Below are 18,437 nucleotides of genomic sequence, written 5' to 3' on the forward strand. Positions count from 1 at the left end.
CAAAATCACGAACTAAAAACATTTGAAAGGCAGATGCTAGATTTCAGTCTGGTCTAATACACTCAAGCACTGCACATGGCTGGTAATAATGATCACTGAGTCTTTTTAATTAACTAATGAGGCACATTATACACCAGCTGTCAGTGCTAGTACGTCCTCAGCAGCAGTAGGAAACAAGATGCACACTGGGCTCCATTCAGAATTATACACATTCAATACAAATCAGCCAACGAGACAGGAAGCTGTAAAACGTCAAAGTCATACCTTTGACAGATGATGTAATGTTCTCCTCTGCTAACAGCTCAATAACTGAAACAATAAAACAAAAACGTTGTTAAATGAAAACGGATGGTGAACTTCACGAGTATACAAGGGTGTGTGTTTGCGTGAGTCACACTGATTAACAGTTGTGTTGTTGAAAATCAGAAAAGGGTGAAAAAAAAAATAGAGGAACGGGAAGTCGCCACAAAGACAGGAAGCTGAAATGAGAGTGTGTGTGCACATGTGAGTGTGCACGTGTGTGCGCGCGTGTGTGTGGGTGTGTGTGTGTGCACTAAAAGTTCAGACATCATATTGTTAGTAAAACATTCCCTTTCCCACACACAAGGGTGTGTAGAGAGAGTGAGACTATCAAGGTGCCCTCGCACGCCTGATCGTCCTAAATCCCTTTATTGCTTCTGTGTGTGTGTGTATCTTTGGGAGGTGTAATGTGCGTTCTAGGCCTTGTGAGGACATTTAATCTGCTCCTTACTTTGGGACACATCTGGGAATGCAGTGTGTCAATAAAAGTGCTCTCAAACATACAAAGGCTAATGTGTGGGTGTGTGGGTAGGTTAACAGAAAGAGAGAGAGAGAGAGAGAGAGAGAGAGAGAAAGAAACATGATTTCATTTCAGGGTGAGTGAGCACGACTGAAGAATGAAAATGAGAGAGAGAGAGAGAGAGAGGTGGAGAGACCTTGAGCTGTAACGGGGAAAGAGAGGCAGCTGTGGGCGTGCAGATCAGTTGTCCGCAGACGGAGAAGAAGTCAGAGCAGAGTGAGACGCAGACCGGCTGAGGACAGAGACACGCTCAGTTGATCATCATTAACAAACAAACAATCAAAAACAAACAGGACGCTGCTTCTGCCTGAGGAAGAACAGGTTTGAATTTCTTTTTTTCTTTCTGTGATTCTCGACTAAACTAATTCAACAGACAATTTAATGACTGGCAATAGAAGAGATGATTTGTAGAGGTAGAGGTATTGAGGTAAAAGCACTTAAGACCAGTTCAGTAAAGAAGTACAGTAAAATCAGAGTGTCAGTGATTAAAGAGGCTCGTCAGTGAAACAGTGTCATCTGCATAGAGGAGAAGATGAACATCAGCTCTGCTCTGGTAATTAACAGAAACATTGATCTCTCTGATTTTACCAGCAGACCAATTAGGCCAGAGTGCTCCATCTGTCTGATGTCCCATTGTTGTCATCCTCTCAGGTGTGTGTCTCCATGGCAACAAGTGTATGCGTGTTGCTGAGTGTGGTTGTCGGTGTGTGTGTAGCGTTTAACCTCGACACATCGTTCCCACTCCTGAAGACGGGCGAAGACGGAAGTCTGTTCGGGCTTTCGGTTGCTCTGCACCAAGACCTGAGGACGGACGGTTACCTGTGAGTATATACGTGTCTGTCAGCTGTCTGTCTGCTCTCAGGTGTGTCCAGGTGAATGATGGCTCTGACCTCAGATTGCGCAACTTTGTCTCAGTTGCTGACTGTTGTTCACGTCACGCTGCTCAGAACATACGGCAGAAAAAAAGACTTCAATTTGCTAGTGAGCATAAAGATTGGACTCTGGAGCAATGGAAGAAGGTCATGTGGTCTGATGAGTCCAGATTTACCCTGGTCCAGAGTGATGGGGGCATCAGGGTAAGAAGAGAGGCAGATGAAGTGATACACCCATCATGCCTAGTGTCTACTGTACAAGTCTGTGGGGGCAGTGTTATGATCTAGGGTTGCCTGAGTTGCTCAGGTCTAGGTTCAGCAACATTATGTGCCCAAAGAATGAGGTCAGCTGACTACCTGAATATACTGAATGACCAGGTTATTCCATCAATGGATTTTTTCTTCCCTGAAAGCACGGGCATATTCTAAGATGACAATGCCAGGATTCATGGGGCTCAAATTGTGAAAGAGTGGTTCAGGGAACATGAGACATCATTTTCACACATGGATTGGACACCACAGAGTCCAGACCTTAACCCTATTGAGATTTTTTGGGATGTGCTGGAGAAGGCTTTGCACAGTGGTCAGACTCTCCCATCATCAATACAAGATCTTGGTGAAAAATGGATGGAAATAAATCTTGTGACATTGCAGAAGCTTATCGAAACAGTGCCACAGCGAATGTGTGCTGTTTTTAAATCTAAAGGCGTGAACTTGTTTTGACCAAGCAATGTATATGACTGCTCCACATCATCTCTGTAGAGTTATTTGGGGTTTTTAAAATAATTCAGTGACCTCTGACCACAGACTACTGCAAACTTGTCTGTGTTGTCAGAGTTGGTCGTTCAGATGATACCCACCATGTTGCATTCAGTGGTAAATGGTATTTATTTCCGGTGTTTTTCTACTTCTTCAAAGTGCTTTACAGTCACACTGACACGTCTACTCATTCGCTCACACAAGCGTACACACATTCACACACCGGTGCCTAGTACTGGGAGCAACTGGGGGTTCAGTGTCTTGCTCAAGGATACTTCGGCATGTGGCATGTTCCGGGGATTGAACAGCTAAAGCCGGGCATACACTGTGCGATATTTTAAATCCTTTGATTCAGCTCCATCTCAAACTGCACAACTAGATCGCTGAGTTCAAAAGTTCGTAGCCCACGAATCATGTTCTCACACTATACGGCCTGATACTCTGCTGGGACTTGACTACTCACACTATACATCCATATACCACACGTCGGACTTTTGTATCCGGAACTGCAACGTCAAAAAGAAGTAGAAGAAGAAGAGGAAACCGGAAGTGGGAGACGCACACCGAAGTTGTTTTGACGTAACTTCAGCGATAGTGCATGCTCTGTGCGAGAGTTTGAGGCAAATCGGCTTATGGCACTGCTTCTACTGTGCGATACCTTCACGAGGAGCGACCAGGATTTCAAACAAGTTTGATTTTATTGCGAACACACGATTTGTGATCGGGAGCTCGTTGTGAGGTGTTAATCTCTCCTCGTTACCCCACGTATACTGCACAAAGCACAACACGCGATTGAGCTGAAATTCGGCCCGATTCAAAAAGTAGTCGCACGAGTGGCAATTCGGCTCAAAATGAGCCGACAGTTGCACAGTGTATGCCCGGCTTAACCCTCCAGTTCATGCACAACCAGCTGTACTGAACCATAGCCGCCCCATTAGACACTGAGAGCTCAGCTTTTGATCAGACTCACTGTGTGTATGTAACACACACAGTCAGGTGAATGCCCTGCAGTGTTAATAATGTGTCTGAATTCTCCTGAAATCCGAGAAAACAGCTACAGGAGGGGCCTGCGGAGTTTATTAAGAAACTAGGAACGGTCCTTGAAACACTAACAGATGTTCACCAGTTCTGCGAAGCAATATCAGGAGTCCTTAAGAAAGTTCAAGGGGCATGTGGGGATAAGATTTTGGGATCCTTGAAGAAGTTTCAAAGCCTTTGAGTAAGTTGTTGGAATCCTTGAATTATTGCTTGCTTACAGAGACTCTGTAACGTTATTAAAACACTGAGCGTTCGTTCTGTGGAGAACAGACTCTCAGACGACTGACGGTCTGCTGATAAACCACACATCTTCCGTATGGAGTACGTTGGCTGTCAGAGTAAGTCTGAGCAGCTGCTGCCGTATCTGATGCTGACAGGTCACATGGTACTGTCTGACTCTGTGACCCCTCCCCCCTACACACACCACATACTAAAAACATGACGATTCCCAGACAGTCTGTGTGAATTCAGGACGATGAGTTTTCCTGTGGAGCGTAGAGGTCACTCAGAGGTCACCCAGCTGTACGTCTCTACAGTCTCCATGACGACCGTCTCTTTATGTTCTCTAATGGAATTAGCTGTTAGCTGGACTGCACACACACACTTGGGGTCAGGAGGTCAGTGACGCCGGATTTGCTCATGATCAATAGCGCGATCAATAATTAGATAGGGGAGGATCTTGAGAAAGTTTCATGTGTGACACCTCTGTCGTGTGACACCATCGCCATGGTAACACACCTGTGGTGAGATCATATCAGAGGTCAGTGAGAGAGCGAGAACAGGAAGCGCACAACATCGCACACATACACACACACACAGTCTGGTGTCGGGCCACTTTAAATGAACACACAGCAGTTTGGGCACATTTCAGACCTGTGTGTGTGTGTGTGTGTGTGTGGTGTGTGTGTGTGTCCTGGTTGTCCTCCACACTCAGACGACTCTTCATTTATCTCACGACTGCAAAGAAACATTAATCATGATGGCATTACAATGACTGTGGGCTAAAAGGACGACCAGGACATTCCAGGGGTCCTTGGAGCCCCTAATGCATGTTGAAGACAATTCCAGGTGTCCTTGAAGAGTCTCCTGGCCTTGATCTGCAGACTATTACCTCTCACCTACTCTGTAAGCCAACCCAAAGTTCCCTGCCCACAAAATTTGAATGAAGGAATTCATTATCATTCATTATGCCCAGGGAACATATGCAGGGCCAATCAAATTGTTTAGGTGGGCCTGATGGTGTAATGGACAAAAGAGGAGTAGCAGTGACTTAGCAGTAGGAGATTGAGAGAGGGACACACAGCAGTTAACATGCTATACAGTAGTAGCCCAAAATTGCATGAGAAGTAATAGCAAGAAATGTAGATAAGAGGACAGGTGCTAAGCGCATCCTCCCTTATAGCAGCCTGGGCCTATAGCAGCATAACTAAGGGATGGTTCACTGTCACCTGAGCCAGCCCTAACTATAAGTTTTATCATAAAGGAAAGTCTTAAGCCTTACCGTAAAAGTAGGGAGGTTGTCTGCATCCAGAATCCAAACTGGGAGCTGGTTCCACAGGAGAGAGGTCTGGTAGCCTGCACTTTGAGACCAATGTGGTCTATTGGGATGATGTGGTACGATGACTTCTTTCAGATACGATGGAGCTAGGCCTTTAAGGGCCTTGTATATAAGGAGGAGGATTTTAAATTATATTCTGGATTTTACAGGGAGCCAGTGAAGGAAAGCTAAAACTGGAGTAATATGATCTCTCTTGCTAATTCCCGTCAGTGCTCTTGCTGCAGCATTTTGGATCAATTGGAGGCTTTTTAAAGAGCTATTTGGACAGCCAGATGGTAATGAATTACAGTAATCCAGCCTGGAAGACACAAATGCGTGAACTAGTTTTTCAGCATCACTCTGAGACAGGATGTTCCTAATTTTGACAATATACCTGACAATACTCAGGTAAAAGAAGGCAGTCCTGGTCACTTGCTTTATGTGCAAAGGTTTCTCACAGTAGTACTGGAGGACAAGGTAATGCTATCTAGGGAAACTACATGATTAGATAATAAATCTCTGAGATGTTTAGTGCCAAATACAACAACTTCTGTTTTGTTTTGTCTGAGTTTAAGAGTAGGAAGTTACAGGTCATCCAAGCCTTTAAGGCAGGCTTGGAGTTTAACCAGCTGATTAGTTTCATCTGGATAGTTCCATGGATAAATATAGCTGTGGTAGCAATAGAAATTTCAAAATAAGAAAGTGTTTTCTAATAATATTGCCTAAGGGAAGCATGTATAATGTGCAGAGCACTGGTCCAAGCACAGAACCCTGAGGAACTCCATAACTTATTTTTGTATAAGTGGAAGAATCATTCCAGTTTAATTTGGTTCCTTTAATCTTGATCTCACTTTCAAGTCTCTGTAGTAAAATATTGTGATCAATAGTGTCAAATGCAGCACTAAGATCTAACAGGACAAGTATAGAGACAAGTCCATTGTCTGAAGCCATGAGACGACCATTGGTAACTTTAACCAGAGCTGTTTCTGTACTATGATGAACTCTAAAACCTGAATGAAACTCTTCAAACAAACCATTCCTGTTTAAATGGTCACACACCTTTTTCTAGAATTTAAGAAATGAAGGGAAGGTTGGATATCAGTCTATAGTTGGCTAAAACATCTGGGTCTAGGGTAGATTTATTGAGTAAAGATTTAATCTTAAAAGACTGAGGCACATATCCTGTTAATACAGATATATTTATCGGGTTTAATATGGAGGTGTTCATTAATTTAAAAAAAAGTCCTGCTTAAGCATTTCTGTTGGGATTGGATCAAGAAGACAAGTTGATGGTTTAGATTCTGTAATTACTCAAGTTATCTCAGAAAGATCCATTGAAGAGAAGGATTCCAAATATTGATCAGGTACTACAGAAGTCTAATGCCACTGTACTTACATCTTTGACAACTGGATGCCTTGAATTTGTTCTCTAATGCCCCCAATTTTGCTAGTAAAGAAGCACATGAAGTCATTACTACTGTGGGGTAAAGGAATAACACACCGTTGAGTAAAAACAACAAAATGGCTTTAGTTGGAGAGGTGAGATGTTCAGATTCTGCTATCAAATCAAATGTTGTTGACAGCGAAATACCGCAAAAAAGAATATACTGTTAACAGCCATTAAGGCATTTGTCAAGAGACACATGGTTGTAGGACTATCCAATTGCATGCAGAGGTTTTTTTGAAACGCGCCTCATAATGAAATCCAAATTGGGTCTTGCTTCTTCTCGTTTCTGATCCTGACAGACTATTGGTCGGAGCTCCCAGGGAAAAGGCGGAACCAAATGTTCCAGCCAATCGAACAGGAGGAGTGTATGGCTGTCCATTCAATGCTGACCAATCAGACTGCAGGAGGATACCGCTCATAGATTCAGGTGAGTGACCTGCTGAACAACCAGCATAATGTTAGCAAGCTCGGCCTGTTCCACTTCCTGTTTGTCCTCAAAGTTCTGGTTTCTGTTTGTGAAGTTCTGGTTCCTTGAAGGGCGTTTGGAAGTTCTTGAACAGCAGCTCAGTGTTTCTGATCTGATTCAGGTTTTTCATTAATATCATAAATATTATAATAATTAACCTTGTAATTAATATTACACCAAAGCAATCAAGCACATATTTAGCCGAACAGATGTTTTGGAAGAAAGTTTGAAATTAAGTGTGTTTCGTACAACCGGGTTTCCTGAAACAATGACACTGAATTTAGCTTCTTCAGGTTTTAATATGTATAAATCGTTTGTAATCTTTGAGCTTTGGGTCGGGCAATCACAGAGAAAGGATCGAAGAAACCTGACATCCAGTACTTAGGAGGAAACCCCATTTCTCTCCCTGCTCCTGTACTTTTAGCCGATTAGCTAAGTGAGTAGCCATAGCTAACCACAGCTAATGTTAAAACTGCCTGCTGCTTGTGATGTTATCTGCGTTCTGGTGCATTATGGGTCATCCATACCTCAGTGAGGAGTGACAGCTGCCGTCTGTTTCTGTTTATCTGCTACTGCACTCAGTGATAAAGTCTTAATCAGTGGTAACCATGGCAATGGCCAGACAGAGGATTTATTGTAAATGGGATGTAGTGAAAACAAAAAATAAATCTTGAAACACTGCAGCTGCTGCCTGACACCTGACACACTCACAGATATACATTCAGAGCAAAGAAGGCCATCAGTAAGTTATAGTTTAATAGTTTAATAGTTTAATACTTAGACTCTGTTAGTGGGTGGAGCTTCAGTTGGTCCATAGGAGTAGTCTGTCTACTGATAGGCGGAGCCTGCAGTGTGTCAACCACCTGTCCTCTTTCTGTTGTAGGCCTGGATGTATCTGAGAACCTGGTGGAGGACATGTGGCTGGGCGTCTCAGTGGCCAGTCAGGGCCGACCTGGGGGTAGGATCCTGGTGAGTCTGTGTTCTCATTGGCTGATCGAGTATTAATTAAGTTATTTATGTAAAAGGGTCGGTTCACTCAAAACATACAAACTTTGGAACCTGAATGTAATTAGTCAGATAAGATATTTATTTATTTGTGATCTAATCCGATTAATCACTGACTGAAAAAATAATTGTCAAGGATTTAAGTTAACAACAAGTATAAGTTATTATTATTAACTCACCAGTAGAGTGACTCAATATTTCATTAAACCTGTCTGTGTGTCTAACATTGATTACCCTGTCCTTGGTCTCTGCAGGCGTGTGGTCATCGCTTTGTTAAACTCTACGGGGCGTTCAAACTCAGACACATGATTGGTCAGTGTTATGTCCGTGGAAACGACCTGCAGTACGATGTTAATGACAGACACTGGCAGGACCCAGACCAACCCTGCGAGTATGTCACGTGACTCGAGGCTGAAACAATTCTGATTAAAGATGCTCTGCCCCCTCACCTGTATTTGTGTTTGTCATCAGTCACCAGGGGGACATCAGCAAAGAGGTCATGTGTAACATGGGGATTTCAGCCTCTATCACGCAGACAGAAATCATTGTTGGCTCACCTGGAAGCTACGAATGGCGAGGTTAATGATTCTGTTCTATTGTGCTCTGTTGTGACCTGTTCTCCTGTTGATACAGGATCAGCAATTCAGCTCCCATTGAACATGTTTAATACATTTTCTGTGTGTGTGTGTGTGCTGTAGGAAATGTCCACATCCTGTGGAAAAATCCAAATGATGAATTCGACACCCGGGAGGCTGTCCTCCCCAACTTGGAGCACAGAAACATTTATATAGGTAACCTGTCCATTCAGATCCCTCTTTCACTCAAAACTAAGTCAGATCTGAACTAAACACATGAAACACGTACGTTTACATTCAGTGTGTCTTCACTACCCAATGACAAACTTCAGAAGGTGCCACAGAGTCTGTTTTCTGTTTCCTTCAGTCTTTTGGTGATCAGTGATTTTTGATTGTACATTAAGAAGAAAGAAATTCAGAAATCCAGGCTTAAAACTAAAATGTGTGTTTGTGTAGGATATTCAGTCACTCAGGCTGCTCGTCTTCTTTCTAAGGATGCTGAAACCGTAGTAACAGGTGACAGACTTATACATTTTCATCTTTTAGCCATCAATCCAGTTAGTTAACAGCTAGAAGTGTTGATATAGTGATTAATGTAGTGATTGTCATGTTGGTGAACAGGTGCTCCAAAGGATAGTAAACTAGACGCCCGTGGCTCTGTGCTGCTGGTGGTCAAGCACTCGAGTAAACTGACGATTCAGCAGACTCTGCGTGGTCAACAGACGGGCTCATACTTTGGAAACGCCGTGGCAACCGTGGACTTCAACAATGATGGGTAAAGAAGGCTTCACAGGTCACGAGTCACTTCTTCTAACGCTGAGGACACACCACAAGATCTACTGACCTGCATTTCTCTCCTGCAAGGTGGAATGACCTGTTGGTGGGCGCTCCTTTTTACTTTCATCGTCAGCGGGAGGAGGGTGGGGCAGTTTATGTCTACATTAACGCTGGAGGCCGGTTTGCCTCCGAACCCAGTGTGGTGCTGAAGGGACCGGCCGGATCAGCGTTTGGTATGGCTGTTGCTGGTGCTGGAGACCTCAACCAAGATGGCTTCCAGGGTGAGGACTCAACATTATGCCGATGATACTCTGATGTTGATGTATCATAATCAGGGTGACGTGATGTTGTTGCATTCCAGATTTTGCAGTCGGTGCTCCTTTCCATGAAACAGGAAGTGTGATGATCTTTACAGGGAGCAGTGATGGGATCTCTACAGAGCCGAGCCAGGTCTCACATACGTTTGTCTTTCTGTTTTTGTGAGGACATTCCCACGTCCCTAACCCTGAACTTGACCGTGATGCTAATCTTAAAACAAGTCTGAACCCTGGCACAGTTCTTTTAAGTTCATTTTCATGCTTAAAATAGTCCTAATAATCATACAGTGAGTGTGTGCATACACCTGAGACTCTCCATTTGTATCTGTGCAGGTCATCCAAGGCAGCAGTGTCTCTCCAAGGTTCAGGACATTTGGATACTCCCTATCTGCAGGTCTGGACGTTGATGGGAACAATTATCCAGATCTGCTGGTTGGCTCTCTGGATGACACCGTTGCTCTGCTCAGGTACTAGTTTCTGTACTAAGAAGTATAGCTTTAACAGCTGGTGTTAAATTTCACACACATTCATCTGCTGATAGAAGTTAATTTACTGGTACGTTTATATAATTGATATTTTGGTCCAACATGCTTTGATTTGGTGACTCAACTGATTATCTGACTGACTCCTCAGATCTCGTCCAGTCATCCACCTCAGTAATACGATCAGAGCTTCTCCATATATTGTCGACCCCAGCAACTGCAGCTTCTGGTGAGATTTAACGTACAACAACTAACAGGTTAACAGACTCGTGGATGATATGATAAAATACTAACAGAATTACTTCAGAGCTGAGGTGGAGGTGCTGTTAGAATGCTAACATGCTAACAGACTGACTTTCAGTATTCAGGTGGAAGTGTGCTTCTCCTACCTGTTCAGCAGCGGAGGCAAGAGCGACAGAGACAACATCAGTGAGTTAACAGACAAGTTTATTTTTGTCTTTTGTTTATTTTGCATGAAGACCAGATACCCTCAGAGACATGCAGACCATCATCCAAGATGCTAACGTCTCTGTTTACAGTCAGGACTTAATTACATCAACTACCTTCCTGTGTGTGCGTGTGTGATTGATTGACAGGACAAAGCTGTCAATTAACCTCTGCTGTTAATCAACAAAGTGACACACACACTCCTTGGGGAGCTGTGTGTCCTCCTGCTGTCTTGTTAATTTGGCCAATCACAGATGAGGTCACGCTGTTGCTATGACAGTACACCTCCACGCACACACACAGCTGATGACATCATGCTGTGTCCTTGTCCTCTTGTCTCCTGTGTGTTTTCTGAATGATAAATCACATTACAGATATTATTACATCTGATACACACACGCACACACACACACACACACACACACACACAGAGCGTGTCCTAGTTCTGTCCTGTTAATTTGACCAATCAGAGACAAGGTCACAATGAATGTCCTCAGAGCATCCTGAGTTTTTCTATGGAATACAGAGAAACATGGTCTATGTTACACAAACTCAAGTCTGTGGGGTCAGAAAATCTAATTTTGTCCATCACAATTTATTGATTTCATGGTAGGCCCTTGGAGTCAACCAAAAGAAAACATATGTTTTTTATTGTTTGTTTATTTGTCATGATTAATTCATTTGACAACAAATAGAACTATAGAACCGCCTGGATGACTTGTTTTCATGTCTCGAGTTAGACAAAACAAAAACTTCACATCATATAAAATAACAGCCGCCAAACCCAACAGATGTTATGCACCAATGAATAATAAATAAAGCTTTGTGTCACCAGTAGTCACGTGAGGTTTGATTGTTGCTTATATGTCATACGGTTTGTTTTATCAGATATCCTCCATTCTTTTCTGGCCATCAAGAAGTCAAAAGACAGAAAACATCCTTGAGGCCATATTATTCCACTGGTGCTTTTATTGGCCTAAAATATTAATAATAAAACCAACATGTATTCACATTTGTGCTAGTCCAATAATAATTTCACCACAGTTTCTGGGTGTAAAAATAATGTGTTCATGATTACAGATATCCTGAATGAAACATAATGGGGAGTTCCCCAAGGCTCGATTCTTGGTCTTCCTCTGTTTCATGAAAAATGTATCACCTGGGTTCCTCCATAACGATCAGTCTGTACACAGACTGGACTAGTAACTATGTAGTAACTATAAAACTATGAAATGTCACATGAATTTCCTCAAGCGCTGACTTAAGGTCCCATGGTTTTCCTGTTTCATAAAGAAAACTTTTAATTTTGAAATATTACAGTTTTAAACCCATCTTTTATCTATTTAAACTTTTTATTTGAAACCACCATCAAATCTGGGCTTATCAACTTATCAAAATCTACCTGTGTTTGTCTCTAAGCTGTCCACTTCACAGTGGTTGCTGACGCCGACAGCCCCAAACCCCGACTCCATTTCCAGGACAACAGACAGAGCATCTACTCTGGTTTCCTGTCGATGCCAAAAAAGCATTGTGAAACCCTAAGCGTCGGACTCCTGGTGAGAAAATCACACACGTTTTTCTACAAATGTGCCTGTGTCGAACTTCCTCATTTCAGTTCAGATGGTGCAGCTGATGGTGGCACTAAAGCAAAGACCATTTAAATCTTAAGGCTTAATATTCCGAAATACATTTGAATAAAATGTCTTTTGTTGAAGTTTATTTAGCTGACCGGCAACTGTTCCCACGTTTCAAACTAAAGCCGAATTAAATAAATATTAATGACCCCACAGTCAGAGAAAAAGAACAAATGACTCTAAAAGTGTGACTTTATTTCTGCTAGGAATACCATTTCAAATGTTTCAAGTTTTGGTCTGATCAAAGGAAATTCTGCTGTGGACGATAAGGCCGAATGATTCTGGAGCACACCATCAACACTTTTAAGAGTAAACAGTTAATCAGGCTGCTGCTGACTGACTTCACATCCTGTTTCCGCAAGGGAAAAATAGCACACATCTCACAACATCAGTGTAAGAAAATAACTCTCAGAAAATAATTTTCAGAGTACTCCTTCAAAGGGCGTTGTTGGTTGTTGGGCTGACGATGGACATGCAGGATTCAGAGACACTCATATGGTTGAAGGAAAGTTAATCGCATAGTTGGGACTCATCCTGTCACGTCTTCATGGCGTTCTTATCAGAGTATAGTTGTGTTTCTGCCCTTGTCCACTCCTATCTTGTTTTGACATTACGGACTGAGTCCTGAGTGCTTACAGTGCTTCGTTGATTCTAACATGTCTACAATGTAAGGCCAGTTAAAGCCCCACACTGCAGCTCTTCGTGCTTTCAGTCCATTGTCTATGAATTATGTTACTGCTCGTTGTTACTCAAATCATCTGACTGATTTCAGCCTGAATTCCTCTGCCTGCAGAGACATGAAACCTGCAGAGACATTGAACCTGCAGCGACATGAAACTCGCAGAGATAATCCTTCATTTAGTGCTCAGTTTTACTTTCTTTCCCATCAAACTGTTTTTCATATAAGAAGCGTTGCTGAAGTTCTGTTCCTTGTTTCAGAGTCCGGTCCATAACAAAGTGAAACCTCTGGTGTTCTCTCTGAACTTCTCTCTGTATGAGAAGCTTCCTGAGGAAAAAAACACTGTACAGGACCTGAAACGCTTCCCTGTGTTAAGCCAGAGAGCCCAATCCAACAGAACCGAGGTCAGAACCCATCACCGTTACATGGACTCATAAAAAGAAACACCAGAACCTACACAACACTGGTCAGAACTTGTTAAACTTAAAAATAGAAACCTACCTGTTTCACTGATGATATTCTTCTTTTTGCTCAGATCCATATCCAGAAGGCCTGTGGTTCTGATAACCTTTGCCACAGTAACCTACAGATGGCGGCCCAGTTCACTGATAAGGACCACAAACCCTTCCCTGAGTGAGTGAACCTGCTCTGAGAACACACAAGAGTATTGATTATTAATCGTATCAAACATGTTCACTTCTGCTAAGAGAAGCTACACAGCAGTGTGGACAAAATTCAAAATGGAAAAAAAAAGTTTGTTAAACTAGGAATGGGGTCACATGTGGGAAACAGAGAATATAGATCATGTGATGAACCCCAGTGAATAAGGGCATAGGAATAATTTGGTCATAACATCACAAAAGCTAGGTAATTTTATCAATTTTACAATTTAAATGTTCCAACTCGACATTTCATTGCTGTTGAGTGGGCTTTTGTGTGTTTTCAGGGAGGAAGGCACTCAGGTGTTGCACTACAATGCCAGCATCACGGACTTGCTTCTGGAGGTTTACGTCAGCAACACACCATCTCCAGGACGGCAAGCAGAGGACGCCTACAATGCTGATTTGACAATTAGCATCCCGCCATCATTGCTGTACGCAAATGTTAGAACACAGGTAGTGGAGTGGAGAAAAAGGGTCTTTTTGGGCTTTGAACATGTAGAAAACAACATGGGGCATATTGTGAATTAAGTTAATGAAAGTGTAGGAAGAGAAGAATACTGGATTTGTGTACGATCTTTAGTAAAGTGGAAAGGTGAATGACATCAACATATCACTCAGCCTTTCGAGTTGTCTGCACAAGTTTAAAAGAAACATATGTTTTTGAGGAACACAAATCAAGTGAGCACTGGTTTTATGTCTTTGTGTTGAACGGGACTTTATCTTTTGTAGTAGTTTCATTGAAATGGACGGATGGGGGCTCTGGTCAGAGACCAGATAGACTAATAAAGACTTAGATCAGCCCTGAAGGACTTGAGATTTGGACTTGACCTTGGAGTTGCCTTAAAAATTGAGGATCCACTCGGGTTGTTGGACCTGCCTTAACCAAGTGACTCACACAGTGTTTGCACTCTGGATTGATAATGATAATGACAACTGAGTGATGTTTCGCTATAGTGCGTAGGACTTGACCTGATACTTGACTTGGGCCTAAACCATGGCCTTGAGGCCTGATCTTGTACTTTCCTAAATGATCAGGAACTTAGTACTTCCCAAGAGAGTTACCTTGGACTTGACCACCTCCTTCCAATCCTGCATTTGTGTTTCAGCCCAACGACGCAGTAGTGGAGTGCTCTGCTAAGGACAATGTTCTTCTGTGTGAGCTGGGAAACCCTTTCAGAAGCAACCACCAGGTACTGAATTGTAACTGCTCACCCTGTGTTACATGAAGTCCTGTCGTCTGTACTACAGTATTCCCACTGAAACTGTACCGTGTCTTTTGTCTTTCTTCCTGTATTTCAGGTGAAAGTTTTCATCGCATTTCAGTCGTCTGAGATCAGTTTGGACACCAGAGAGATACGGTCTCTGCTGCAGCTGTCCACGTAGGTCACCCAGCGACACACCTCTTTCTCGTGATGTTTGCTGGACAAGTACTCAGTCCTATTTTTTTGTGTGTCTTCAGGCACAGTGAGCAGTCAGATCTGTCTCCGGAGAATGTCTCCATGTTGGTGAGGTATACAGTGCAGACATCTCTAATCCTGTAAGTACAAAAAAGTATAAAGATGCAGTGTTTAATGGGAAAAAAAAAACAGACATTATTCCGAAGTGGTTTTCCCTGAGTACTAACCTCATAACCACAGCAGTCTGAATAATTAATGAACTAACCAAGTTAATCCCAATCGATGATGTGTACTACTGTCCTACAAATGCAACAATTCTCTGACTTTCCCCTAAAGGACCATGGGCTTGCCTTGACTATTGAGACTTGTGTTAAGACATGTCCTGAATCGCTTCTCAAGGATTGCCTTAACAACAGATTGCCTTAACAACAGATTATTTCAGTGTTAATATTGATCCCACAAGGTGTACCATTCTACAGCGGTAAACAGATCGGTAATTACTGGCAGGTTTATGCGTTGTGGCATTGCAGGGTTTGGGACTATGTAGCTTGAGGGTACGGGTGTCTTCTGCCAAAAATATCTGGTTTCATTTGAATAGAAATAAATCATTTCATTAAGCTGTATGGGTTCTTACATAAAACCTATTGTGTGATCTGGGAGACCATATCTGAAACTGTTGGACAGATTTCGTCTTTAATTCTGCAGGAAAGCAGGAGAGTCAGGAGAATTTATTTCAAGACTGTTACAGGAGCCTTCAGAAACTCCTGCAGGTCAAACTGGGTCAAACAAACATTTTACATTCTGATAGACAACAAATAAACTGAAAACAGTTGCTAGCCTCGCAAAACTATACAGTACATTCAGCTTCAGTCTTACAACGTATTACAATGGGTATAGGTTGGTAACTAAAGGAAAACCATTTGGCCAGAGTTGAGTTGAGACCAGGATGACTTTTTGACGAATTGACTTGCCATAGAAATTATTATAGCATCAAATATTAAGTGAAGGTTAAGAAATCTAATAAATGTCATGAAAACTAGAATAGTGACTGTACTTGTATTATTTAAGGATAGCTGTGGAGATAACAGATGTGGATCATTAGTTCACTTTCCCTTTTTATTTGGAATCAGTTTTGATGCTCCAGAATCTTAGTGACCTTTAGTTAATTTAGTAAACTGACCCTTGACCTGTGTCCTGACAGAAACCGTTCACCTGGCCGCGCCTCTTTCGGTGGTCATGTGATTGGTGAGTCGGCCATGAAGAAGACAGAGGACATCGGCAGTCTGCTGCTCTTCGTCTTAGAGGTTTGTCTGGAACCACTGAAACTGTTGAATGACCTCAAATAGACCAGGCTGAACCAGGTGTTTTTCTGTTAGGTTCACATCCAAGGGAAGCCGCTGGGTCACCTAGGAAACCTGGAGGTGGAGTTTAATTGGCCGACGGAGACGACCAGCGGGAAGTGGCTGCTGTATCTCACAGAAATCCAAGTGAATGGCACCTCGGAGAGTCGCTGTGCTCCGCCCGGAAACGTCGTCAACCCACTCAACCTTACAGTAACCATGGCAACATCAGTTTCATACACAACTCTTTAGAACAGGAGGACAGTTTAGAGAAAGGAAAATTTTTCCTTGCGTTGGACATCCTATAAGTCTATACGTCTATAAAGTTGATCCTCAGCGATCATTGTGTTGTTGATGGATCTCTCGTCCTGTTTGCTCAGATGTCAGAGGAGGAGAAGAGTAGAGTGAGGAGGAGTCTGAGGGAAGAAGAGGTGGAGCGGAATGAGGAGCAGAAAGAAAAACCTCTACTTGTTAAACTGAGGGCACCGTTGAAGCCCATTACACTGGTACAAACACATCAAGTCATGTTTTTATTGTTTCCAATATAAAACTCTGGGACGTTTAAGGACAGAGCGTAGTCTGTTATGGATGCTTTGGAAAAGTGAAGTCAAGTTGTGTTTATTCCAGTTAAACTCCCTGATGACTGATCATGTTACAGGACTGTGACCATGGGGCAAAATGTACGAGGTTCGTGTGTCCTCTGGTCAACATGAATAACTCAGCATATCTGACCGTCAGAGCCAGGCTGTGGAACTCCACCATGATCGAGGTACAACCAGCACTTTACTCACATTATAAACTGCATCTTAAAAATCTGTTATATCTATTTTAGAATCTGGTTCTGGTTTTGCGGTTCACTTCCTGTATGTTTCAGGTTCAGCTGTTTTCACAGTAAAAGCTGTAAATACCTTTACTGCAACATGAACTGTTTATTGTGCCAAGTAAAATTAGAACTGATGATGCAGATAATTATGTTTCCTCTTTCTCTTTCCTCATGCTTTAGATTTTTTGAGGGCCTGTGTTAATCTGCCAGGACTGTATTTTCGTTCTTTAAATCAAAGTTACGTGTGGTGTTTCAGGACTACCGTGATGCAGCGAGTGTGTTAGTTCGAGGTCAAGTGACCCTGAAGCTACGGACTAACAAACCCACCATCAACATTCAAAATCAAAGCCTGCAGGTAAATGAAAGAGGTGTGGCAGCGCCCCCTAAAGGCTGTCTGTCCAAACCTCTGCACTTTTGTCAGAAATTGTCACTGGGTTTGTAGGTTACCTCCTGGTTCTTGTCTGCAGATTGAGGTCCACGCTGATCCAGAGTTGGCGCTTCAAGTGGACTCCAGCGTCCCCATGTGGATCATTGTGCTGTCCGTCCTGGCTGGGGTCTTGCTGCTGGCTGTGATCTCCCTGTTGCTATGGAAGGTAAAATGAGCTGTGATGCCACCACGCCATGAGGCCTGGGTCCAGCTTATGGATCTACTAGGGAACAAAGTCAAACATCAGCATCATAGCAGCAACGTTAAGTTCAGTTTTCTCGCCACCATTGCATCCTTCATCATTCATAAAGTGCTGTCATGTTGCCCCCTGCTGTTCAGTGTGGGTTCTTCAAGCGAGCCAGCACCAGGGAGCTGTACGAGGCCAAGACCCAGAAGGCCCACATGAAGAGCCAGCCCTCTGAAAAGGACAGGCTGACCGAGGAGCTCTGAGGCTGGGCATGCTGCTGCCAGACAGCTCCACTGTAAGGACCAGGCTTCTGACTGACTGTTTACTGACCGACTATTGACTGACTATTTACTGAGTAACTGTTTACTGACTGTTTACAGACTGGTTACATGGTTGACAGTTTGTGTCTGCAGATGGATTTTTTATCTTCTTTACTTTCTTTACTTCCTGTCTTCACTCAGCTTCTTCTGATCAATCAGCTGATCAGTAACACGTTCACCTGCTCATCAGATTATCTCATCCCGTTACACCTTTGTTTACCTGCTCGCGTTGTTACACCTCGCCCTGTGTCGTGTGGACCTACAAGGTTTCTGTCTCTGTGTTCGTCTGCAGTGTGGTTTCTTTGCGCACCAGAGGACATGGCGGACCGCAGCGCTCCACCAGGGGAGGATTCTGGGTAAAGACCAGCAGCAGCAGCAGCAGCAGCAGTACGTGGACGCTGACGGTTTCCTCATCCAGGACCACGC

General features: G+C 43.0%; 1 protein-coding gene across 1 annotated transcript; it reads left to right on the plus strand.

Moving 5' to 3' along the window:
• Positions 1–889: 889 nt before the first annotated feature.
• Positions 890–18,437, plus strand: LOC311506612 (integrin alpha-3-like). Its single transcript, XM_084570637.1, has 29 exons — positions 890–1,141; positions 1,472–1,641; positions 6,773–6,900; positions 7,823–7,908; positions 8,199–8,335; positions 8,416–8,522; positions 8,643–8,735; positions 8,976–9,035; positions 9,141–9,294; positions 9,384–9,577; positions 9,658–9,746; positions 9,947–10,080; positions 10,247–10,324; positions 10,457–10,524; positions 11,962–12,098; positions 13,116–13,259; positions 13,391–13,488; positions 13,802–13,970; positions 14,624–14,707; positions 14,817–14,896; positions 14,977–15,054; positions 16,116–16,218; positions 16,291–16,467; positions 16,635–16,760; positions 16,913–17,023; positions 17,334–17,432; positions 17,545–17,670; positions 17,844–17,986; positions 18,304–18,437. Exons 2-28 carry the CDS (start codon positions 1,484–1,486, stop codon positions 17,952–17,954), a joined length of 3,129 nt encoding a protein of 1,042 aa, XP_084426763.1. The 5' UTR covers positions 890–1,141; positions 1,472–1,483; the 3' UTR covers positions 17,955–17,986; positions 18,304–18,437.

This window comes from Chelon labrosus (assembly GCF_963514085.1).
Source record: "Chelon labrosus genome assembly, chromosome: 21".
In the NCBI taxonomy this organism is placed as follows: Eukaryota; Metazoa; Chordata; class Actinopteri; order Mugiliformes; family Mugilidae; genus Chelon; species Chelon labrosus.